This window comes from Lolium perenne, unplaced genomic scaffold (assembly GCF_019359855.2).
Source record: "Lolium perenne isolate Kyuss_39 unplaced genomic scaffold, Kyuss_2.0 unplaced26, whole genome shotgun sequence".
NCBI lineage: Eukaryota > Viridiplantae > Streptophyta > Magnoliopsida > Poales > Poaceae > Lolium > Lolium perenne.
Window position 1 is genome coordinate 1,684,461 of NW_027248984.1, and position 25,295 is coordinate 1,709,755.

General features: G+C 52.2%; 1 protein-coding gene across 1 annotated transcript; it reads left to right on the forward strand.

Annotated features, from left to right (window-relative positions):
• Positions 1-5,964: 5,964 nt before the first annotated feature.
• Positions 5,965-23,836, forward strand: LOC127328983 (uncharacterized). The gene is made up of 12 exons (XM_071824776.1): positions 5,965-6,217; positions 6,294-6,420; positions 13,305-13,432; positions 13,519-13,588; positions 13,684-13,786; positions 13,927-14,044; positions 14,434-14,515; positions 15,383-15,444; positions 22,076-22,148; positions 22,218-22,301; positions 22,896-22,976; positions 23,450-23,836. The coding sequence occupies exons 1-12, from the start codon at positions 6,048-6,050 to the stop codon at positions 23,636-23,638; spliced, it is 1,287 nt and encodes a 428-aa protein (XP_071680877.1). The 5' UTR covers positions 5,965-6,047; the 3' UTR covers positions 23,639-23,836.
• Positions 23,837-25,295: the final 1,459 nt, after the last annotated feature.

The following is a 25,295-nucleotide window of genomic DNA, read 5'->3' on the forward strand; positions in this document are numbered from 1 at the left end:
GACGCACATGCGAAGGACCTTAGTGTTTTTCTTCGGCACCAAAGACACGTGATTTGCTACCCATGTGGCTTTTGTGAAAATCTCTTTGATAAATACAGCATCTTGTAGTCGATTGATTTCTCGACGGCATGGCTTTGCGGTTTGGTTCGAAAAACGCCGTAAAGGTTGTTTGATTGGTCTCGCTAGTGGATCCAAGTTTAGGTGGTGCTCGGCAAGTTCCCCGGGTACTCCCGGCATGTCACCTGGACACCATGCGAAGATTTTCCATTTCTCACTGAGGAACTCGTCGAGCGATCTTTCATATGCGATATCCATGTCGTTTGCGATGGATGTCGTCTTTTTCGGGTCTGTCGGGTGAATCTGCACTTCTTTTGAATTTTTCTCGGTACTGAAAGTTGATTCTTTGTTTGGCCTTCCAACATCTGGCAGTACGTCATAATCAGTCATGCTTTTTGACGCCAAGTACTCAGCTTGCATCCCGAAAGTTTCTGACAGCCGGTGAAAATCCTTGTCGCACTTATCAGCTAAGGCAAAGCTTCCTTTAACTGTGATTGGTCCCTTTGGTCCAGGCAACCTCCACAACAGGTATGTATAGTGTGGCACCGCCATAAATCTAGCATATGCTGGTCGTCCCAATAGAGCGTGGTATTGCGACGGAAAATCCACGACTTCAAATTCGAGCCTCTCAATTCTATAATTTTCTCGGGTCCCAAACTGAACGTCGAGATTGATCTTTCCCAATGGATAACTTGGTTTCTCCGGTGTGATGCCGTGGAACCTTGTGTCTGTTGGTTTCAAATTTGCTAAGGATATGTTCATCTTCCTCAATGTATCTGCATACATAAGGTTCAAGCTGCTGCTGCCGTCTATGAACACTCGAGAGACATCAAATCCCGCGATAACTGCTGGCAAAATAAGTGCTGACTGCCCTGGTCGAGGAACTTGCTGCGGATGATCTCGCTATTGTGAAGCCGATATCTTGTCCCGACCGGTTAAGGTACTCAATCGTTGGTGGAGGCATTTTCTCCGCCATAAACACCGTCGTGAGATTACTTTCGAGCTCTATTGGACGGCCTTCCTTCTGAATCATCGACACCGCTCCATTGGAGTTAGGATCAACATAAGGTGGTGGTGCAGTGCTGCCGCTATTCTCGAGCCGATGCCGATTGTCATCTCGTAATCGCGGGAGGAGGAGGCAAGTGAATCTCGCTTCGGGTTCTCGAGGATTTCTCCGTGCCGCTCGCGCATTAGCGTTCTCTCGCATACCGCAACATTGCTTGAAAATTTCGATCCTTCTGCAAGTGCCCCTGACTGTCTTTTGCCGGTCTTTGTCGAGGAAAAATGCATCCGGCACGGTCCGTTCATCATCTCTTCTGGGACACGAAAGGTCTTGGGAACCTAGGCCCGCTATTTTGCCGTTGCGTGAATCATCTCTCGTTATCACCTCGCTGTTCACTCGCTTCTCACGGTAATCATCTCTGTTGCTTCCTCCCGTATTTGTCCGAAAACCTGCCGAAATTTGTCCTGGAGCGTCGTAGTTCGTGCCGCCGAGGAAATCTTCGCCTCGGTTGATAGTTTCGACCGCGGTCCTCCTCTCGGCGACCGTGTCGTTTGTTGTGGACAGCGTCTTCTCCATCTGCCCATTTATTTGCTATCTCCATTAACGCGGATACTGTCTTTGGATTGGTCCTTCCCAAATCCTCGACAAAATCTCCACGCCTGACTCCTGCGACAAACGCATCTATTGCTCTCTCGTCAGATATATTTTCTGCCGAGTTTTTGATGATATTCCACCTCTGGATGTACTTTCTCATTGGCTCATCTGGCTTTTGTCGACACGCTCTCAACTCTTCTAACGACGCGGGCTTTTTGCACGTGGATCTGAAGTTCTTGACGAACACGTCATCGAAACTTTCACAGCTGTCGATGGATCCTGGAGCGAGTTTCTTTATCCACGATCGTGCGGCTCCACTCAAGTGCACCTGGATGCTTTGCATGGCTGTTGTCCTAGTTCCTCCTGTCAGCTTCACCGTCTCCAGATAGTCGACTAGCCAATCCTCTGGATCTTGAAGGCCGTCGAACTTCTTGAGATTGTCGGGTAACTTGAATCCTGAGGGGACTCGAGTTTTTCGGACTCTCCTCGTGAAGCATGGTAAGCCGCACATATCTTCGTCATTAAGTTCTGGGGATTGCCGATGATCCCTTCTGCTCTGCCGCGCTCTGTCGACTCTTGCTTGTGCTGCTGTGTCTCTTGCTCCACTTGGCCCTTCGTGCTGCTGCTGTTGCTGCTGCGGGTCGTGGACTATTTTGCCTTGCCGCTCCTTCGGGAGGCGTTGATACAAACGCTGTCCCCATAGCTCCAACTCCTGCTACCGCCATATTATACAGTGTTTCCCTTGGATCCCCTGGAGGTGGTTTAGATGCAAGGATAAAAGCATGTGTCGCCATATACCCAGCCTCTGGTGTCTTAGGGATGATGTTTCCTCTTGTATCTATCGACATAAAGGACATGTCGAGGTTTTGGACCAAGTGTTCTCTTTCTGCTTCGGGTATGTGTTGCAGCCTTGATCTTGCTCTGTTCCGCGCCTCCCGATGGCTATCACCCGTAGTTCTAGATTGTCGACTTAGATCTGCCCTTCTCTGCTGGATGCGAAGCTGCCTCCTTTCTCCCCGCTCAACTCAATTGTCTGCTTTTCCAATTCCCTGGCAGCTCGTGCGAGCCTATATTGATATGCTTGCAATTCTTCTGGTGTGGCTGTGGTAGCCATTGGTTCTGTGCCGTTCATAGCTCTCGCAGCTCTGTCCCACGCTGCTTGTGAAAGTTGAACTCTATCTCGCGGCTCTGGCCCGACGTATTTGTTGCCCAGGCCTTGTCGCAGATTGGAGGGATCGACGTATGGATTTCCCAGACTGTCGAAAGCCTCAGATGTTTCCTCTTGATCTTCAATGGCGTAAATCTGATGATACTTTGTACTCAAATCTACGTTGGGTTTGGTGACATCATCGTTGAGATTGATGAAGACCTTGCCCACTGTCAGAGATTTGTCGACGAAGTCGTAACTGTCGACATCGCTTGAGCCATCGCTTATATATGAGTCCGCAGATGACTCAAACGACATGTCGTTGAAGATCTTGGCGAGTTTCTCTCTTGCTCTGGTGCTGACGTAGCGTGTCGCTGAGGTTTCTTCTTCTCCTGACTCGATGGACGATGCATAGTTTGAAAAATCGGAATCGACCACCGACGATCCTGATGAAATCGGAATCTCGACACGATACGATCCTTCCTTCTCGACGCGAAAGTGAAACCTTCCGAACGTCATCTCCATGGGCTCCGCCAGATACGCATATGCATCCAAACGGGAGGGTGGGTGAGGAACAAAATCGACAAGACCAGCAGCGATCTGTTTACCTCGATCCATTGTGTTGCTTGCAGTTGACGATGTCGAAGATCCTGAGCGTGCCATCGAGATCAGCTCCTTACGCCTCTAGTTCCCACAGACGGCGCCAATTGACAAGGTATCAACTTGTCAATGCCTATGGATTGTAGGCTAGGGTTTAGTTAGAAGTAGAGGGTAAGTAGATCTCGAAGGTTTCAGCCGAAAAGTACTCGACGATTATGAAAACTAGGGTTTGCAGACAATGATTCGATTTATTCTTCGTCCCTCGACTCCCCCTTTATATAGGAGGTGGAGCCGAGAGATTCGTGCTTATACAAGTTTACAGAGTCCGGGACGGTTTCTAACTCATCCCGCCAGATTACAAATAACACTTCCTATTACAACTCTATCTTTTCCTTAAATACATCTTGGGCTCTCGAATCTTCTTATTCTTCGTGTTAGTGGGCCTTCAGTAAACCCCGGGTACTATATTCGGCAGGCCCATTTGGGATGCCTATGTCACCGGCCCCCTCCCCTTGCTCCTCATTATATAGGTGGAACCCCCAAGTGTTGGACTACAAGTCTTCGAATAAGACCCCAACCCAAAACCTTCCATGTGTAGGGAAACCTACCCAAGGTGGGACTCCCACCTCAAGTGGGATTCCCACCCTTCCATGAGGGGGGGGGGTGGTCGGCCCCCTTGGTGGAGTCCACCTTGGACTCCCCCGTCTAGGGTTGGCCGGCCATAGGGAGGTGGAGTCCCTCCGGGACTCCGCCTTCCAAAGTGAATTCTTCCGGACTTTTCTAGAACCTTCTAGAACCTTCCATAAATTCACCGGATCATTTTCAAACTTATAAAATGACTTCCTATATATGAATCTTATTCTCCGGACCATTCCGGAACTCCTCGTGATGTCCGGGATCCCATCCGAGACTTCGAACAATACTTCGAACTCCATTCCATATTCAAGTTCTACTATTACAACATCAAACCTTAAGTGTGTCACCCTACGGTTCGCGAACTATGTGGACATGGGTGAGAACTCTCTCCGACCAATAACCAATAGCGGGATCTGGAGATCCATAATGGCTCCCACATATTCAACGATGACTTAGTGATCGAATGAACCATTCACAGACGATACCAATTCCCTTTGTCACGCGATATTTTACTTGTCCGAGGTTTGATCATCGGTATCACTCTATACCTTGTTCAACCTCGTCTCCTGACAAGTACTCTTTACTCGTACCGTGGTATGTGGTCTCTTATGAACTTATTCATATGCTTGCAAGACATTAGACGACATTCCACCGAGAGGGCCCAGAGTATATCTATCCGTCATCGGGATGGACAAATCCCACTGTTGATCCATATGCCTCAACTCATACTTTCCGGATACTTAATCCCACCTTCATAACCACCCATTTACGCAGTGGCATTTGATGTAATCAAAGTACCTTTCCGGTATAAGTGATTCATATGATCTCATGGTCGAAAGGACTAGGTAACTATGTATCGAAAGCTTATAGCAAATAACTTAATGACGTGATCTTATGCTACGCTTAATTGGGTGTGTCCATTACATCATTCATACAATGATATAACCTTGTTATTAATAACATCCAATGTTCATGATTATGAAACTAATCATCCATTAATCAACAAGCTAGTTAAGAGGCTTACTAGGGACTCTTTGTTGTTTACATATCACACATGTATCAATGTTTCGGTTAATACAATTATAGCATGGTATATAAACATTTATCATAAACACAAAGATATATAATAATCACTTTTATTATTGCCTCTTGGGCATATCTCCAACAGGTTCCACGTTGGCGCCGGAATCCCTGGTGTTGCGCCGCACTACACTCCGTCACCAACGACCTTCACGTGATCCTTGACTCCTACTGGTTCGATAAACCTTGGTTTCTTACTGAGGGAAACTTGCTGCTGTACGCATCACACCTTCCACTTGGGGTTCCCAACGGGCGTGTGCTTTACGCGTCATCAGTGTTCAATGATGGAAATAGGCCAGGGTAAGGTTTCACCTGCAGCTATGCATACATATATAAATAAACCCTCATATGTGTAACAAATAAAATATAGATAAGAGATATGTGGGTAGCACATCCGTAAATACCCTTGCCCCTAAAGCCATACCTTTCCTTGTTTATGGCGGGTTCATCAATTTTGAAATTCCACGGCCGTTAGTTTTCAAGGTGACATGTGAATACGTGCGTACGGGTGGAAAGTGGCGTAGCCACCCTGAAGGAGATGCATTGATGGAGGCTCCTGCACAGATTCATTGATGCTCACTTCGCTATTGGTTGTGTTGTTTGCATACGTGCCCATGTTATATTGAACGTTTCTAAATACAATGTTATAAATATTATCTTTGACGTTTTGCCAATTTAATTTAAGTCAACAGACTGATAGGATGCTAGATGAAGTAGATTTATGAAAAAATTGGGCAAATGTGAAGTACTCCCCCGTGGCTTCAATTGGTCACACGCTTGCACAATCTCTGCCGTTTGCCTTAGATCGAACGGCCAAAAGTGTATACCAGCCGTCGCACCACTCGCGGACTCGCCCGTACGGGCTCAGCTCAGGACACACGACACCACAGGCGGCGGCGGCCCCGTGCGGAAGCGGGGATAGCCATCGCGATGAGGTCCGCCGCGAGGCACGCCCTGCTCCCGTCGCTACTGCCGAGCAACCCTGGCACCTTCTTCCTTCACAGCCAGCCGGGGCGGTTCCTGCCACACGCTCACGGCTTGCGGCCGTGTCGCGCCGCGAGCTCTCTTCCCGCCGGGGAGTACCTTCCTCCCTTGTTCAGGTGAGCGGAATCAGATCTGTAAGGCGCCACGCAGATGGTTTGATGGTTGATATGTGTTTTCCTGCCCCCCCTGCAGCGTGGCGCCAATGATGGACTGGACGGACAACAACTACAGGACGCTCGCGCGGCTGATTTCGAGGCACGCCTGGTTGTACACGGAGATGGTCGTCGCCGAGACCATTGTGCACCAGAAAGATAGCTTGGTGAGTTTGCTGCTTTTGGCCTTTCTTGGTCCAGTGCAGTTAGGCTTGAGCGTACTGGTATTACTACTGATTTTCTTGAACCCCTGACTATGATATTTTGATTCATGGTGGTTATGATTGTACTAGTTGACCTGCATCACTATCTCATACTAATAAATGTGTAGTCAAGTAATATGAGCTCCAAATGAGAAGTGAAGACATATTAGGAAAGAGATGGGGGGAAATTCCGGGAGAGGCGTGCAAAGTAATCCACTGGGCTGATACCAAATTACACTCAGTTGTGCTGCATATTTCGTTCAGTAGCGCCATGTTACAGACCATGTAATGTCATCAAAATTACACGCTAAGCTCCACAGTCACAGAAATTTGGAGTTCACACTAGAATAGGTGCATCACCACCGTTTGCTTGAACCATAGATTGCCTATGGAAATCTCCTTGGCCATGGAAATTTTTGGAATTTGTCCAAGATTTTTTTCTTATGGTCAATGAAGTTTGTGCAGGAAGTAGATGGTCAGTAATCCAGATGAAGAGCTACTGGTTTGTTTTCGACGCACACATATAAAGTAACTGACAAGCTTCTATAGGGAGCTTGATTTTTATCTGTTAATAAAGACAAAGAGATTGTACACTCGGACTTGGTCATATTCTCTAGATAAGGTTACATCTACAACTTATTCAGAGATAGTCAGTTATTGTATCCCCAACCATTTTTAAGAGATTACAAGAGAAATACTCTTAACGAATTGGTTAAAAAGATCTGGTTAAGAATATACACAATGTATCATAGCTTGAGGATTTAACCTATCAGATTGTGTGCTTTATGTGGTAAATCTGGTTGTAATTTAAATTTAGTGATATATGCTCCACAATATTCGTTACATGTGTACTAGTCATGCAATTTATAGATTTTTTTATGACACATGCAGTTTTCAGCCCTGTTTTCAGATTACTGGTTGTGTAATGTACTTTCTCTGCTCTGCTGTTCACCGTGCACTGTTTTTTCCCCCCATTTCTATGAGCCATTTCAAGTATTTTGAGTCACTTACCAGGATCTATCTCATTGTGGAGTTCAATTTGACATGTCCAGTGGATTATTTCAGAACCAGTGATGTCATTCCACTAAACCTCAGTTCATGCTGCATATTATATTTAGAAATCAGCTTGGTATAACTTCAGATATCTAGTTAGTCTTTTTTTTTTTTTGAGAAAACGCAAAGGACCTTTGCGCTTCATTTCATTGAAAAGAAAGAGTTGTAATACAAGTCTCCTAGGAGACGGTGATACAGGGTAGGGGATGGTTTGCCTAGTGCACATCCCAACTGGTTGGAAGGACGGCCCTCAGTCCTAGAGCTCCTGCCCTTGCCCAGAGACAAGCTTCTTCCTTGATGTTGGCGAGCAGCGTTTGCGTCGATGGCTGGGCCCTGTCAAACACGCAGTCGTTTCTGTGTTTCCAGAGCATCCATGGTATGAGCAAGGAGGCTGATGCGAACCCTTTACGAAGCGGCTTTGGGAGTGCAGGCTTGACCTTTGCTATCCAGTCACTGAGCGAAGCGTCCTCGGCGCCAGGGATAGTGCATGTCATCCTAAGCCAGGAGAGCACCTCATGCCAAACTTGCTTGGCAAACGGGCACTCCAGGAGCAGATGATGCATGGTCTCAGGCAGCTGATCGCAGAAAAGGCATCTGGGGTGGTGCTGCAACCCTCTCCGTGCAAGCCTTTCCGCGGTCCAGCAGCGATCTTGGAGGGCCAGCCAGAGGAAGAATTTGACCTTCTGGGGCGCCCAGGTGCGCCAGATGAATTTGGCCGCAGGGCACGCCGTGGACCTGTGGAAAGTGGCCATGTAGGCGGATTTGGCAGAATATACTCCCGAGGCAGTCCACTTCCAGTTGAGCCGGTCCGGCTCACCGCTGAGCATCGTGCCCTCGATCCTTCGCCAAAGGAGCAGGTATTCGCCGATCTCTTGGATGCCCAGGTTCCCGTGTATGTCTGTAGCCCAAGCGTTTCCCTGCAGCCCATCGGCGACGGTGCGGGATTTGCGGCGTCTTTTTGGTATGCACTTGAACAGCGATGGCGCAATCTCACGTACCGAGCGGCCCTCAATCCATCGGTCGTCCCAAAACTTAGCTTCTCGTCCATTGCCGAGGATCATAGTCGTGGAAGCGAAGAACAGGGCCTGTTCTTGGTCGGAGAATTGGAGCTCCAGGCCATGCCAGGCACGCCGGTCGTCCGTTCTGCTCAGCCAAAGCCAGCGTAAGCGCAGGGACAGGCTGGTTCTTTCCAGGTCATGGACCCCCAGGCCACCGTAGGCGATGGGACGGGCGACGCGCTGCCAATTGACATGGCAGTGCCCGCCATTGGCAGCCGCGCGTCCCGACCAGAGGAAGCCTCGCTCAATCTTGACGATGAGCTTGAAGATCTTCTTGGATGGAGCCAGGACAAGTAGTTGGTGAATAGGGATCGCACCCAGGACGGATTTCACCAAGGCGAGGCGGCCAGCCTTGCCCATGAGGCCGGCCTTCCAGGTGGGTAACCTGCTTGCCACCTTGTCCACCATCGGCTGCAGTTGTCCACTTGTGGGTTTGCGGATGGTGAGCGGAATGCCTAGGTAGGTAATGGGCAGCTCGGCGACAGGGCAGTCCAGCAGGGCGATGGCCGGCGCCGCCTCCTCCGGGGCACAGCGTATGAGGGTGGCCGTGCTCTTGCTGTAATTGACGTGCAGCCCCGACGCGCGGCCAAAGAGCTCGAGTATGGCCTTGACGGCCTCGATCTCCTCCCGAAGCGGGTGGCAGAACAGGATGGCGTCGTCGGCGTAGAGCGATATCGATGGTAGCACGCGGCGTGGGTGTAGCTGGCGTAGCACTCCGAGCTCGGTGGCGCGGCGGAATAGCCGTCCGAGGGTGTCAACGGCGAGGACGAACAGCTGTGGGGACAGCGGGTCTCCCTGGCGCAAGCCGCGGCGGTGCCAGATTTGCGGACCAGGGTCGCCGTTGATCAAGACTCTGGTGTTGGCCGAGGCTAGGAGCACGGCCAGCCACTCCAAGAAGCGGTCACCGAAGCCATATTGCCGAAGCGCCTCGAAGAGGAAGGGCCATGACAGAAAGTCGAAGGCGCGGGCCAGGTCAAGCTTGATGAGAAGACGTGGGCTCCTCAGTTGGTGCAGCAGGCGAGTGCTCTGGCGAACCAGGACGAAGTTGTCGTGGAGGCTCCGGCCGGCGATGAACGCGTTCTGGATGGGGCTGACGAGCTTGTCGAGCTTGGGGGCGAGGCGCAGGGCGAGGACTTTGGCGAAGAGCTTGGCCACGTGATGTATGAGGCTGATCGGCCGGTAGTCGCGTAGAGTGCTGGCGCCAGCGTGCTTGGGAAGCAACGTGAGTAGTGCCTGGTTCAGCTGGGCAAAACCGCGCCCACGCATCTCGTAGAGCTGTTGGAACGCGGCGACAATGTCGTGCTTAACAATGGTCCAGCAAGCGTGCAGGAACTCGGCCGTAAATCCGTCCGGGCCAGGTACCTTGCGCGCGGGCAAGCGCTTGATGGCCTGCCAGATTTCCTCCTCGCCGAAGGGGGCCTCGAGGCAATCCAGGGTGGCGTCAGGCTCGATCAGGTCCTGGAGGTGAAGTGTGCAGTCGCGGCTCATGTCCGTGCCCAGAAGCCCGTCGAAGTGTTGGAACGCAGCCTCGGCCATGTGAGCTGGGTCGGTGAGCGCCGTAACATTGATGTCCAAGGCGTGTATCCTGTTCTTCTGCCTGCGGTAGGAGCACTGCCGGTGGAAAAACGAGGTATTGGCATCGCCATCCTTCAGGGCCGCAATCCGGGCACGTTGACGCGCGACCGTCCGTTCCAGGGAAGCCAGGCCCAAATAACCTCGCTTAATCGCATTGCGCAGCCACTCCTCCTGTGCAGTAAGCTGCCGATCCTCCTGGGCTTTGTCAAATTTGAGCAGCAACACCATGGAGATGGTGAGTTTGTCCCTGATGTTGCCAACGGAGCGGGCGCTCCAGCTCGTGAGGCATCGCGCAGTGGCCTGCAAACGCAGGACCAAGCGTCGGAAGGGATCTCCATCCTGGACAGACTGCCAGGCCATCGCAACAGTGGTCTCGAATCCATCAAGGCTTGTCCAAAAGTCCTCGAAATGGAATCGGCGGTGGGTTGGCGGTACGGGGGAGCAGTCGAGGAGTAACGGGCTATGATCGGAGACCACGGATGCGATGCAACGCAGGTGGCAGTGACTGTGCTGCTCCTCCCAGTCGACGGTGCAAAGCACGCGGTCGAGGTGGACAAGGGTCAGCGGAGATTGCTCATTTGACCAGGTGTATCTCCTCCCATTGAGGTAAACCTCTTTGAGAGCGAGATCGTTCAGCAGCCGGCGAAAGCGCCCCATCATGCGCCTGTCAAGGTTCCCGTTGCTCTTGTCATCGTCCTTGTAGATGAGGTTAAAGTCCCCACAAAGCATCCATGGCCCGGTGCACTCGGCGCGGATGTCACACAGTTCCTGAAGGAATGCAATCTTGGCGGCATCGTCCTGTGGTCCGTAAACTACGGTGATCCACCAGGGTGCAGCCATAGACGTGGGCGTGCGGACCTTGGCGCTCAGCGCGTTCGCTGTGAACATCGGATCGGTGACGGTCACCTCTCTGCTCCTCCAGGCGAGCAAGATACCCCCACGGGTGCCCTCCGCCGGCAGGTAGACGTAGTCGTCGAACTCGGAGCCAAGCGCCTCAAGAACAATGTTCCTATGTATCAACTCCATTTTCGTCTCCTGGAAGCACACGATGGATGCATCGGTGGTGGCGAGGAGAGTGCGGATCGCGATTCTGCGTGCGCGGGCGTTGAGACCACGGACATTCCAAACAACAATCTTAAGGCCTAAATCCATTAAGACGAGATCGACAGGGAATGCGTGGCACAACTAAGCCGTGATCGGCGCAACGGTCGGCAGGGGGGAGCCCAGGGAAGCAGGGAGTTGTCTGTCGACCAGAGCGGCAATGGCCGTGAGGACGGCGAGCGGGATCGGAGCGGCGAAGACGTCGTCGAAAGCCTTCATCTCAGCCGCAGTGATCACCTGGTTGGTGCCCATGATGCCAAGCGTGCGGAGAACCTGCACGTGCGCCCGCCGTTCAGCTGTAGGCGGCGGCGCGCTTGTGGAGGCCGTCGTCGATGCAGAACGGCCACGGCGCGGAGTGAAGTTCAGCGGTTGCCGGCGTGTCCTCCTCCCTGGCGTGGGGAGGGTCGAGTCAACATGCTTGGTCGCCGCTGTGAGGAAGTCGCCGAGCGTCCAGGGCGCCGGAGGCTGGGTGGTGGGCGGTGGCGGCGGCGGTCGTGGCCTTGTTCTACGCATGGTGATCGGCGGGGAGGCGAAGCGGCTTGCATGCTCTTGACGTTGGGCCTGCGGAGATGCTGCCGGGGCAGCGGAGGCGGGCCGCTGGAGGATGGTGATGGGCTGTGTCTCATGGGCCGTGGAGTTGGCCTCATCAGCAGAAGTATCCAGAAGCGGGGCCAGGTTAGGGGCGGGAAGATCAGCAGCAGTTTGAAATGGCGCTTCAGCGCAGTGTGTGGCGGGCTCGAAAGGTGCTGACCGGTCTCCAGAACCCTCCAAACCTGCAGCGGAGGGGAGGTCCAAGCTAGCACCAGCCTGTCCCGACATGGGGTCCGCCGCAGAGGCCGTGGCAGCTTGGCATGGCATGGAATCGGCAACTTCACTTTCCAAAAGTATCTGAGAAGGGAGGGTGCACCGATCCCCATTGTCGCATTGGTCGGGCATGGCAGAAGAGGCCCCAGCGGCGACGTCCTCACCCGCGCTACACGCCGAGGGGGTCAGGCTTTCGGCGGGCCCCGGTGGATGTGGAGAGAGGGGCTCAGCGAATGGCGCAGCGCCAGCTGCCGCGGCAGCGTGAGCAACGGTCAGCGGCTCTGATCCTGTCGGCACGGGGCGCGATGGCGTGGCAGCCTTGGGTCTGTACTCCATCCTTGCAGGGGAGCTTTGGCGAGCTTTGCCCTTACTCTTTTTGGCAAAGCGACGAGGACAGCGGGCCCCACGTTGAGCAGGCCAAGGGCCCACCGCTCTTTGCTGCAGCGGCGGCGCCGCCGCACGGCCCCAGGTGGCGTCGACGCCAACTCCGTCTGCCCGAGCGGCGCGCGATGCTGTCCAGCCAATGGAGTCAATGGCCATGCCGTCGGCGCAACCATCAGGAGCTCCTTCTGTCCGACGGCGCTTCCGTCCGCGGCGGCGGGAGCGGCCGTGGCCAGCGCCCTGGCCGGCGTTGCCTGGGTTACCATTGCCGTTGCCCGGCGCATCATCGTGGTCACCGGCCTGCGGAGGGCGCGTGCCACCGTTTGTGCCGGCCCGTCTAGTTTGCAATCTCTATCTACATTGTTTCGTGAATTGGAGAGTTAAGATGCTTGTCACATTAAGGGTGATTTGGACAGCGCGTAGCAAAGCAATACATGCCTGAACAGTAAAATAAGATGACTTCACCGTCAGACGTTTCTTGCTAGAAATGAATATTGCTTAAGTCGAAACTTCACTTAATTCCATCATGTAAAGCCTGATGAATAGCATCAAAGCATATCTGAAGTAATATTCAAACCACTTAAATTACAATAAGTTATCCTCCATTGTTGTATGATAAAGCAGCAGTGGACTTTCTATGTGGTAGCCGACATGTGTAGGAACCACCTCAATTCGATGCACATGCTACCTGTAATCCTGTATTGATTGATATTACTATGTAAATCACCAGTCAACCAGTATGACTTAGTCTTCATTTATATTTATTTTTGGAAATTATTTTATTGAAAGAAATGAAATCTGTAAAATGGATCTACTCCACTTGTAGATCATTAATGCAAAGCTGGTAAATTATAACTTTCATTTTCAAATATGCAGGACAAATTTTTAGCATTTCCTGCTGAACAGCATCCTATTGTCTTGCAAATTGGTGGAAGCAATCTTGACAATTTGGCGAAGGCAACTGAACTAGCAAGTGGTTATTCATATGATGAGATCAACCTGAAGTAACAGCCTCCTTCATGTCTCACCTGGTTATGCAGTATATCCTACTATTTCATATAATTTACACATTCTTGAACTTCCGTGGTAGTTGTGGTTGCCCCAGCGGCAAAGTTGCTGGTCACGGATGCTTTGGTGCTCGCTTAATGTATGATCCAGAGGTTTGTTTCATGAACTTCACATAACAAAACCATGATATAATACGAATACGTGCTCATATCCATACCTGCATACAACTTTATACAATTTCCTGAAGTTTGTAGGGGATGCTATGTCAGCTATTGCTGCCAATTGTGATGTCCCTGTTAGCGTGAAATGCAGAATTGGAGTTGACAATCATGACTCCTACCAAGAGCTTTGTGAGATTTCTTCAAAGAACCTTGATTTTCCAATAAAGTCATCTTCATAGGCTTTTTAAGAAATTAGGAAAGGAACTTGTGCGGTGCAAGCTCACTTGTTCTCAGAGAACCTTGATTAACTTGTTTTCACTTTTTACTAGGTGAATTTGTAGATACGGTTGTTTCAAAGTCACCAACTAGGCATTTTATCATTCATGCCCGGAAGGCGTTGCTCAATGGTCTCAGTCCTGCGGAGAATCGGAAGATTCCTCCTTTAAAGTATGTGTGCTCTTGATACCATTTTCATTTTGCATACAAAGATATCCCTAGATATGTACACAATGACAACACAAATATCCTTAAAGCCTGAAAACCAGATGCGTAAACTGTAATACAAGGGTGGCACTAAGCATGGCGTGTTTATGTGTCATGGTGGTACTATCATGTGGCTCCTGCTTTGCTTGTTGAAATGTTCAGACTTAATATCTTGGTGCTTATATTCCCAGCCTGCAATATCAATAATGAAATTTTACTTCTGAGTAAGTCTGAATTCTGAATAGTTGATTCTGGCCTTAGTACCTAGATATAGTTTGTTATGTTGCAATTTGGATTTAGACACACCTTTGTTAAATGAATTTAGTAATATCCTTTTTATGGTATCATTGCAGGTATGAGTATTATTATGCTTTATTGCGGGACTTCCCAGAGGTACAGTTTACACTAAATGGAGGCCTAACGAGTATTGATCAAGTAAGTTACTATCTTACTTCTGATTATTTTTTACTGTGAACAAATATGCAACGATGGGAGCTTCCCATTCTAATTTTGTTGCTCCAATTCTTAGAAGTTGGTATATGTATGATTATAACCCAGTGGACATCATGTTCATCAGTTCAGTGTGGGTCCAATTTCAAGGGAGCAGCAAGGGTAGTGTTGACGGGTTCAGCTAGATGTCGTTGAACCTGCGTGGTCTCTAGTATCTTCACATGAGTACTAAAAATTGACAAATCGCAGCTGCTGTTTTTCTTGTCTTCATTAGAAGCCCCATGACTGTGGCTCTGGGGCTGATTCCCCAGTAGATGTGGACATCACTAGCTTATTGGTTGGTGTGTACAGAGAGAACAAGATAATTTTCTTGCTTTCTGAAAATATTAGGATTAATAACTTGACCCTTTACGCTAACATGGCCCCTCCTAGAGCCACTATCTAATTATCTATTGATGTCTGCACCTGCTCCTCCTTTGTCATGCTGGTTTTCCACAATTGGAGTAGACAACATGGTGATTTAGCATACCATTGTTTCTCCAACGTTTATGTCTTCATGACTACTGAACATTTCTATGTTGGAGAATCATTTGTTGTTACATATGAGGTTATGTACTCAATTAGTAAGTGGTTTTAGTTGGATATCTATTACGAGAGCTCAAGATAGCGAGTTATTGACATTTTGCATGTCTGAGTTAGGTTATTCTCCTAATTAGCACATTACTATCTAATTTATCAGGATTTGATTATTGTACAGTTTATCAGGATTACATCATTTTGATGTCTCAACCTTTGCATTAGTTGTAGCCTTGCAGTAGTTGGTTTCACTGAAGACCTTCAGTTTGATTGCAGGTTAGTGCATCCATAAGACATGGTGCCCATCGAGTTATGGTTGGTCGTGCTGCTTACAATAAGTATGAATTTCCATTTTGATCGTCAGAAAAAATCCCTCTATTGATCCTCAACTATGGTTTCATGCATCTCAATACTTTTGAAAATTCAAAGAAATATTAAGTGAAGTAAAGGCATATTAACATGGCAAACAAGCGGAAGCTCATTTCTGGAGAACCAAACAGAGGACCAGATCCACAATGTGTAGGAATAAAGAGATATTCATTTGCTTACGCATGCCCCAACCACATGCTTAAAGGCCATCTCCTCCAACTAAAATGCTTTGACCAGGGCTCGCTTGCTCTACCAAAGAAGCATGCCATATTATGGTATATACACCGTTAGTTTTGTAAGTAGGTGCTATACTAGTCATAAATAATGAATCTTCCTGATAAGGAGATGGTCATCCCCACTTAGTCACAATGTGCATTCAAATTTGCTGGTGAGATCTGCACTCGTAGCAAGCAAGGTTTCATAAGCTCAACTCACAATTCTTATGTAGAATCCTTGGTAGAGGCTAGGGTTCTACCGGGTCTAGGGCGGAGGTTGTAAGGGTGGAAGTGAGGGCGGAGAGGTTGGAGAGCTCGGCGCCGGCGGCTGGGCGCCGTCGCGGAGGAAGGAGGCGGCGGCTAGGGTTGGTGCGGCGGCGCAGGGTTCTCCCGTCTCCCTTCAGGAGACGAGACAGTAATGATACTGAACTATTGTCTGATTAATCTCGAAGGGATACAAGTGTTTATATAGGAGAACGGCCTCCTCGAAACCCTAATTTACTTGGGCTAAGCCCCTAATTTACTTGGGCTAAGCCCACAACTAGCCACTAGTGGGCTTCCTGCGTGTATAGGTCAAACCGACCATAACATCTCTCCCCGCCTTCTCAAACAGCTCGTCCTCGAGCTGAACTTCTGGAAACTGCTGGCGGAGATCTTCAAGCTTCTCCCAAGTCGCCTCGTCCTCGGGCAAGCCGGTCCAATGCACCAAGACGTGCCAAACACCACGGCGCTGCTGGGCCTTCAACACGCGAGCCACACTCGCCGGGACAGGCTCGAGACGCCCATCCGAAGTAGGTGGAAGAGCTGGTGGTGCAGAAGGAGGGTCGCCCCGGTAGGCCTTCAGGAGGCCGACGTTGAAGACGTCGTGGAGGCGCGAGCCCGCAGGCAGCTCAAGGCGGTAGGCGAGCTTGCCGATGCGCTCCAGCACACGGAAAGGACCGGCGTAACGAGGTCCCAACTTGCGCCTGGAGCGCGGGTCCAAGGACCGGGTCGTCCGGTGAAGAAGACGTAGCGGACCCAATCGCCCACCGCAAACTCCGCCTCGCGATGGTGTGCATCATAGTACTTCTGGCCACCGCCGAGCACGAAGAAGTCGGCGCTGGCGCGCCTCAGCCAGTATCTCGTCGCGGGTACGCAGCAGGCCATCCGCCGTCTCAGTACGGGCCGTGCCAGACGCATAGGGAAGCATCGCCGGTGGTGGCCTCCCGTAGACCACCTCAAAGGGAGTAGCGTGCAACGCGGAGTGGTAGGACGTGTTGTAGCAGTACTCGGCCCACGCCAGCCAGTCCACCCAAGCTCGTGGACGATCCCCGGTGATGCAGCGTAGGTACATGGCGATGATTTTGTTGACGACCTCGGACTGGCCGTCCGTCTGAGGATGAAACGCCGTGCTCATGCGGAGCTTCACGCCCGCCAACCCAAAGAGGTCCCTCCAGACGTGACCCGTGAACACAGGATCACGATCACTGACGATGGAGGACGGAAACCCGTGGAGGCGAACGATGGCGTCGAAGAAAGCGCGTGCCACGGACGCCGCCGTATAGGGATGGCCGAGGGCGATGAAGTGCGCGTACTTGGAGAAGCGGTCAACCACCGTGAGGATGACGGACTTCCCGCCAACCTTCGGCAGCCCCTCGATGAAGTCCATGGAGATGTCCGCCCACACCTGGGACGGCACGTCCAGCGGCTGCCGGACGAAGCGTCTCTGTCTTGTTCCGCTGGCATGTGACACACGCCCGCACCCAGTCTCGCACCAGGGCGCCATCCCCTGGAATGTAAAAATCAGCGCGGAGATGGTGCAGGGTCTTCTGGACGCCCTCGTGACCTGCAGAATGCGCCAAGGACAAGGCCTGGTGGCGCAGGTCTCCATGATCCGGTACGAAGATGCGGCGTCCATGGAGGAGTAGTCCCTCGTCCAGGCGCCATGGCGCGGCCAGCTCGCCGTCGGCCAAAGGCGGCGCGCGGCTGCGCATCCGCAGCCGTGGGAGTAGCGCGGCGAACCTCGTCGATGAAGGCGAAAGATGGCGGAGTGGATGCGAGAGGCTGCACCGACGGTGGGCGCGTCCGCAGTGTCGTCAACGTCTCGGCGGACGGGCGTCGGCGATCGTGTTGAGGCGGCCGGGCGGTACTCGACGGTGAAGTCAAAGCCGAAGAGCTTACTGATCCACTGGTGTTGCGGCACGGTGGAGAGGCGCTGATCCAGCAAGAACTTCAGGCTGTAGTGGTCCGTGCGCACACGGAATGTCCGGCCCCAAAGATACGCCCGCCAGTGGCGCACCGCCTGGACCAGCCCGATCAGCTCGCGCTCATATGCGGCGAGCTTGTGGTGGCGCGCGGCGAAGGGACGACTGAAGAAGGCGAGTGGACCCTCGCCCTGGTGAAGGATGGCGCCGAAGCCAATGCCGGAGGCGTCGCAGTCCACCACAAACGGCTCGTCGAATTCCGGCATCTGAAGAACAGGACCCGTTGTGAGTGCCCGCTGCAGGGCGGCGAAGGCCGTGGCCGCCTCCTCGTCCCAAGAGAAGGCGTCGCGGCGAAGCAGGCGCGTGAGGGGCGCGGCGATGAGGCCGAAGTCCTGGATGTATCGCCGGTAGTATCCTGCGAGGCCCAAAAATCCGCGAAGAGCTCGTGGCGACTGGGGCGTTGGCCAGGCGGCGACGGCAGCGACCTTGTCCGCGTCCATCGCGACACCGTCGGCTGAGATGACGTGGCCCAAGTACGCGACGGAGGTCGTGCCAAACGAGCACTTCGAGCGCTTGAGGTGAAGAGGATGCGCTCGAAGCTCGTTGAAGATGATGGTCACGTGCTGCAGGTGCTCCGCCCAGGATGCGCTGTAGATCAAAATATCATCAAAGAAAACAAGCACAAAGCGGCGTAAGTAGGGGCTGAGCACGTCGTTCATCAGAGCCTGGAAGGTCGCCGGTGCGTTGGAGAGGCCGAACGGCATCACCAAAAACTCGTAGTGGCCATGGTGAGTGCGGAACGCCGTCTTGGCGATGTCGTCCGGGTGCATGCGCACCTGATGATAGCCCGAGCGCAAGTCGAGCTTGGTGAAGAAGCGCGCGCCATGCAGCTCGTCCAGGAGCTCATCCACGACGGGGATGGGGAACTTGTCCTTGGACGTGACGGTGTTGAGGGCGCGGAAGTCGATGCAGAAACGCCACGTGCCGTCGGTCTTGCGCACCAGGAGCACGGGGGCGCAGAACGGTGACGTCGAGATCCGGATGATGCCCTATGCTAGCATGACCGCCACCTGGCACTCGAGCTCGTCCTTCTGCAGCTGGGGGTACCGGTACGGCCGCACAGCTACGGGTGCCATGTTTGGCAGCAGGTGGATGCGGTGGTCACAGGGTCACGAGGGAGGGAGGCCCTGCGGCTCGTCGAAGAGGTCGCCGTGCTGCTGCAGTAAGTCGGCCAGGAGCGGATGCGCCTCGTCTAGCGCGGCGGCCATCAGGTGGAGCTGCGGGGGTGTGCCAGTGCTGCCCACGCCCGTCCAGTGAACACGGCGGCCGCCCTCACGCCAGAAGATGAGGGACAGCGCGTCGAGGTCCCACAGGATGGGGCCTAAGGTGCTCAGGAAGTCGAGGCCGAGGATGAAGTCGTAGCAGCCCAAGTCGATGCCGACGCAGTCGATGGAGAACGGCTCGTCGCCCACAAGCACGGGAACCTGTCGCGCCACGCCCTGGCACGTAAGACGATCCCCGTTGGCGACGGTGACGCTGTACTTCTCCGATCCCGCCGGCTGGAGAGCGAGGCGGCGCATGGCGGTGTTGGACAGGAAGTTGTGCGTGGAGCCCGTGTCCACCAGCGCAGTGAGACGCTCCCCATTGATCGTCACCGGAAGCAGCATCGTCTTTGCCGTCTTAATGCCCGCCATAGCATGGAGAGAGACGACGAAGGCGGACGCGTCGACTGGCGCGTAGGTCGTGACACCGGCCTCAGTCGTCGACGGTCTCCAGGTAGAAGAGGCGGGCGCACGTGTGGCCCGGCGCGTATTTCTCGTCGCAGTTGAAGCACAACCCCTGGCGGCGCCGCTCAAGCTGCTCCGCAGCCGTCAGCCGCTTGAAGGGGCGAGTCGGCGCAGAGGCTGGCCGGCGCGGCGCGGCCGGTGCGGGCGCGGCGGGGCGGTGGGCGTCGGGCGGGTCGGGCGCGGGACGAGCGCTGCCACGTTGCGCCTAGACTGCCGCATGGCGAGGGCGCGCCGCTCGTAGGCTCGTGCGTAGTACATGGCCGTCGCAGTCCGCCGGCTCGCGCATCTCGACGTCGGCGCGGATGTACTCGGGAGGCCGCCGACGAAGAGATCGGCGCCGCCGTGCCGAGACGCCCGGGGCATGGCACGCGAGCGCCGAAAGCGGTCGGCGAAGTCCTGGACCGTGGTGGTGAAGGCGAGGCGTCCCGGCAGCGAGGCGGCTGCCACGGAGGGTCGGCCCAAACCGTTGGAGGCACGGTCGCGGAAACGCTCCCGTGGCGGCATCCCTCCCTCGTCCCGCTCGAGGGCGTAGTACCAAGTCTGCGCGGCGCCCGTAGGTGATAGGAGGCGATCCATGTGCGGTCGGTGCCGAGCGTCCGCTGCCCCGAAAAAAGCGCTCACACCGGTTCGGCCGATTCGGGGGTCGGTGGCGCCGTCGTAGGTGGCGAACTCCAGCTTAGTGAAGCGGGGCGGCTGTTGTGCCAAAGGCGGAACCTCGGGGGCGCCCTCCTGGCGGCCGTGGTTGAAGGACGTGCTCGCGGCGAAGGGGCCCGCAGACCCGCCAGGACCGCCAAGGCGGTGGGCGGGCGGCTGAACCGTCGTCCGCGCCGCAGTATGAGTGTAGACGGGCGACGCGTCGGTCCATGTGGGAATCGGCGAGGGTGACGGCGGCCACCACGCGGGCCGGCCATTCTTTGGCGGCGGAGGCGGGCGGTGGGGCGGCGGCGGAGCGGCGGCGGGCGGTGGGGGCGGCGGCGGAACGGCGGCCGGTGGGGGCCGCGGGTGCTGGCCGGCCTTGATCTCCGCGAGCTCGAAGCGGATGGCGCGGAGGTCGTCGGCGAGGTCCGCCAATGTAGCGGGCAGGAGGTCGAGGCCCGTGGGAACGGCGGCGGCCTGATCTCCGGTGGCGGCGGCGGCGGCGGCCCCCTGCAGCGCGTGGGCGCCTGTCATGGCGGCGGGGGTGGTGTTGGTGGCGGCGGTGGACGTGGCGGCGATGGGGTCGACGGGGGGGCTGTTGGAGCCCATGAGACCTAGGCAATCTGATACCAAAGTGGTCGAGGCTAGAGTTCTACCGGGTCTAGGGCAGAGGTTGTAAGGGTGGAAGTGAGGGTGGAGAGGTTGGAGAGCTCGGCGCCGGCGGCTGGGCGCCGTCGCGGAGGAAGGAGGCGGCGGCTAGGGTTGGTGCGGCGGCGCAGGGTTCTCCCGTCTCCCTTCAGGAGACGAGACAGTAATGATACTGAATTATTGTCTGATTAATCTCGAAGGGATACAAGTGTTTATATAGGAGGACGGCCTCCTCGAAACCCTAATTTACTTGGGCTAAGCCCCTAATTTACTTGGGCTAAGCCCACAACTAGCCACTAGTGGGCTTCCTGCGTGTATAGGTCAAACCGACCATAACAATCCTTCAATTTTGTTATCACTAATATCAATCTGCTGCAATGTTCCAAATAGCTAATTGTACTCAATGGCTACTGAAGTCAAAAAACTTTTTTTTCATGAATTGCTTAAGAATAAATTAAGAAGTAGAACAGGAGCAAGAATAGTGGTCTATTGCATTTCTTAAACGAGAAAACTTCTTATCTCACCTTAAAGCATGCGATCATCCTATTAAGTTCAAAATTGAAGTTGTCTCGAGTTTTGCTATTGTATACTACTGTGAACTTATATACTGAAAATATATTTGGAACTTTGAACACTTTATTTCTGAAATGATGGGCCTGCCAGTTTTTAGAGATGCAACATGACTGCTTTGCTATTTTTCTCTGCTGGCTTCCATTGCTTCAGGAACATTAAGCAGAATCATGATGGTAGGTTCCCAACAGGGCATACACACAATAATACAAAATTTTGATTCCTTGTGAAGGGAACATGTCGTAATTCCATTAGCCCTTCTAAAATCGGACACGGGAACAGATCTGACCAAATGACAGGTGACATAGACCAAGAACAAGCAGACTTCTTCCATTCGAGCAAGTTACCAATCTTTGCTACTTAAAAGGACATTGTTGGTGAATGCAGTGAAGCTATGTCCTTCCCTAACAAAACCTTCACTAAAAATTTGAATCTTCCAACAAACAAAATGAATTTCTAGTGTTGGCCCCATCTTTTTCTGGCAGAAACTATGTTGGACACTAATTCCCATGCCAGTTATTATTGATTTAATAGAATCATTTTGGTGTCTGAATGTTTCAGTCCATGGAATATGCTCGGGCATGTGGATAGTGAAATTTATGGCGTGACAACAGGTTGCTCTTCACGTCGTCAGGTTTAGCATTTAGCAGAGTCAATTTGCGTTTTAAGCTATATTTCTTCCATTGACTGAACTCTGTTCTAGATCCTTGAGAACTACCAAGTTTATGGTGATTCTGTAATTGGACAGTATGGCATCAGCAGACCAAACGTGAGGCAACTTGTTAAGGTGAGAGAAGCTTCCCCCTTTTCCTTTTTTTTTTCTTTCATGACAAGAGTTGATTCTACACGGCTGTGCTATATTGCTGAATACACAAACTATTCTGTACTTTGCTAAAGTTATCTTCATTTGAGGACTTTAGTTCCTTCACCTTGTAATAGTGTAATTTATTACTATTTGGTGCACAGTAGTACAGTGTATCCTAATTAGAATCGACCCAGGACTTTTTTTTTACTTTGCTCCGTTCTATGTATTAAATAGTAGTGCATACCTTAACTTTTTTGTTCGAGAATGTTTATAACTTAAATAAAAACAGCAAACGAAGATTCGGTAACATGGAGTGAACTTCTTGAAAGCACTTGCAATGGTAAAGAAAAATTATTAGTTAATATAAAGTTGTCAGCTGTTTAATATGTAGCAGTTTAAAGCGCCACATTTTTAGTTTTATACTAGTGTAGTATTAATATTAGTTTTAAGTTGCTATTGACATCTGTATTAGCCCTTTCATCATTTTGTTTACAGGATATTATGCAACCAATTTCATAGGGAACCGACAGAATCACACGTTTATAACTGACATAACCATAATCACTTCTTTTGCAGCCGTTGCTACATTTGTTCCACTCAGAACCTGGCAACGGTTTGTGGAAGCGTAAGGCTGATTCAACATTGCGTCATTGCAAGGTAAGTTATGAAAAATGGCTACCCTTTGCTGCCCTTTCACTTCTCGAACAATAGCAACAGCCTCACAATGTAACATGTTATTATGCTTCTCAATTTTTAGAGGGTATTGTTGTGTTTGGGTGTAATAACCACCTTAATTCTCAGTAACATTAGATGAAAGCTCAGTTAATCTTTGTATGTTCTGCATTTCTGAATAACTTGACTGGATTATGTGCTATTTTCTTTTAACCGGAATAGGTATTTTACTGACAAGTATGCAAATGAAAAGGTTCCCTGCTGATTTTTCATGCCAAAATTATGTCAATATTGTTTTATGCGAAGCACATCTAATCCCATTTTTAAAAAAAGTAAGTCTTGCATGATAACACCTGTAGTTAAGAAATTCTCTTAGATACAAAGACTTGCAACGGTTCTAAAATAGTTGATGGTTCTTTAGATCTTAAAACCATCTGTTGCATTTCATTGATGTCCAGACACTTGCACAATTCTTGGAGGAAACTCTTGATGCCATTCCAGACTCTGTCCTTGACGCACCCATATCGAGAGAGACGTCCATGGAGGAAGCATACTTCGCCCATGTGGATTCTTTAATGCCGCCAAGATACACAAAACAGGCAATCGGCAGCTACGAAAGCCCGGCACTCGTAACCGCGTCTACTTGAGCTACCAGAGCTTCCAGGAGAAGTTAAAAGTCAAATACTTTCTTTTGCGATGACAAGAGCTCGTGTTTCATTGGTCAAGAGGAGGATGATAGTCATAGAGTAGATTGTTAGAGCATGTCTAGCAGGCCCCTTACTTTTCTGCCCCGTATTTCGCCACTTTTTCGCCCGTATAAAAAAAAAATGCTCGTAGATACTACACCGTTCCGTCTAGCAGACCCCGTATTTGATCTCGTATATTCGTAAATTTAAAACCCCGGGAAACTTGTTCATTCATAGTTCGTCGATCATACATATGAATCGACGTACCTACATACAAAATGTGCGATCATGGATCGCGACTTCTAGTCGGAGAGGTCGATGATATACCCGTCGGCCTCCGCCTCCGCCTCCTTCACGGCGGCGATGGACGCCGCCCTATCTTCCTCCTCCACCCTCTTCCTCTCGTCGGCGTCCTTGAGGGACTCTTGAATCGCCTTCAAGAAGGCGGGGTCCTGGTCCTCCTCCTCCTCCTCGCCGGCGAGCGGAGCACCTCCGCCGCTGGTGCTCCCGATGCTCGTCCTCCATGCCTCGTTCACCCGGCGTTGGCGCTCCCACTCGGCGCGCCACGCCTCGAACTTGGGGCCGCTCATCGGCTTGAGCGGCGGGTCCTCGTTGTACCAGCGGCCGCCCCGCGCGAAGTCACGGAGCTTCGGCGGGACGAACGCGGCGCCGTCGTACTTGCAGACCGCGCGGCGGCTCCCGGCGGCGGATCTTTTGCATTGAAGCCGCCAGGCATCCTCCATGTTGTCCGGCGAGCGGGATCGCTTCGATCCGCTCGCCGGCGAGGCGGTACTACGGCGGTGGGCGTCCATGCCGGAGCTGGGGTGGAATGCGGCGCGGGGGAGTGAGGAATTGCTCGCCGGAGCAGGATGGAGGAGGCAGCGGCGCACGGCGGAGCTAGGGTTGACCCCTCACTCGCACGTCCGCCCGGTATAAGTAGGGGGCGGCGGGGCAGATTTCCTGGGTCCCATATTCCGCCGAAACGGGCCGACCCGAATACGGGGCCTGCTAGATGGCCCAAACCGCGCCTGCCCCGTATCTCGCCGGAATTTTACGGGGTGGGCGGGTTATAAGCGGTCTGTTAGACATGCTCTTACTCGACGCATATGTTCTTGTTTAGCATACCCGTTATCACGTCTTGTACTGTTCATATGAATTGGTGGTGTGGTGGCCGATTTCATGATTTGTTTGGTTACAACTTACAGCAGGGGAAGGCATTAGATCACTGATGTGCATGATTAAGGCAGCGTTAGTTGAATATACGATCCGTAACAAGTCGTGTGAAGTTCTGCCTTCTGCATTTCAAGTGTCAACTAGTCAACTACTGCAAACACCACTGAAAATTAAAATCAGCATGCCCACTCGCCCGTCTTGCTCAGTCGCTCACCGTCAGTCACAACGCCACCGCGATGTTGGTAGGAACTAGGAAGTTGTCCAGCTCGTCGATGCTTCGGGCGCTGCTGTCTAAGATGATCTCGTGTGGAATGGGGTTCACATACGGCTATTTTTTATGACGGATAAACTGGATGTACAGCGCACGAGGAAGCAGACAAATTTTAGGGTATTTAGGCATGTACAATGGTAGGGAAGGCACACCTTCTCTCAGTAGTTCATATCA

What these genes read in the sequence shown, in the direction of transcription:
- LOC127328983 (XM_071824776.1), top strand. Translation starts at nt 6,048, where the DNA reads ATGAGGTCCGCCGCGAGGCACGCCCTGCTCCCGTCGCTACTGCCGAGC. An exon ending in TGCACCAGAAAGATAGCTTG is followed by an intron (nt 6,421 to 13,304) that starts GTGAGTTTGCTG and finishes TCAAATATGCAG; the next exon opens with GACAAATTTTTAGCATTTCC. An exon ending in ACGTGAGGCAACTTGTTAAG is followed by an intron (nt 22,302 to 22,895) that starts GTGAGAGAAGCT and finishes CTTCTTTTGCAG; the next exon opens with CCGTTGCTACATTTGTTCCA.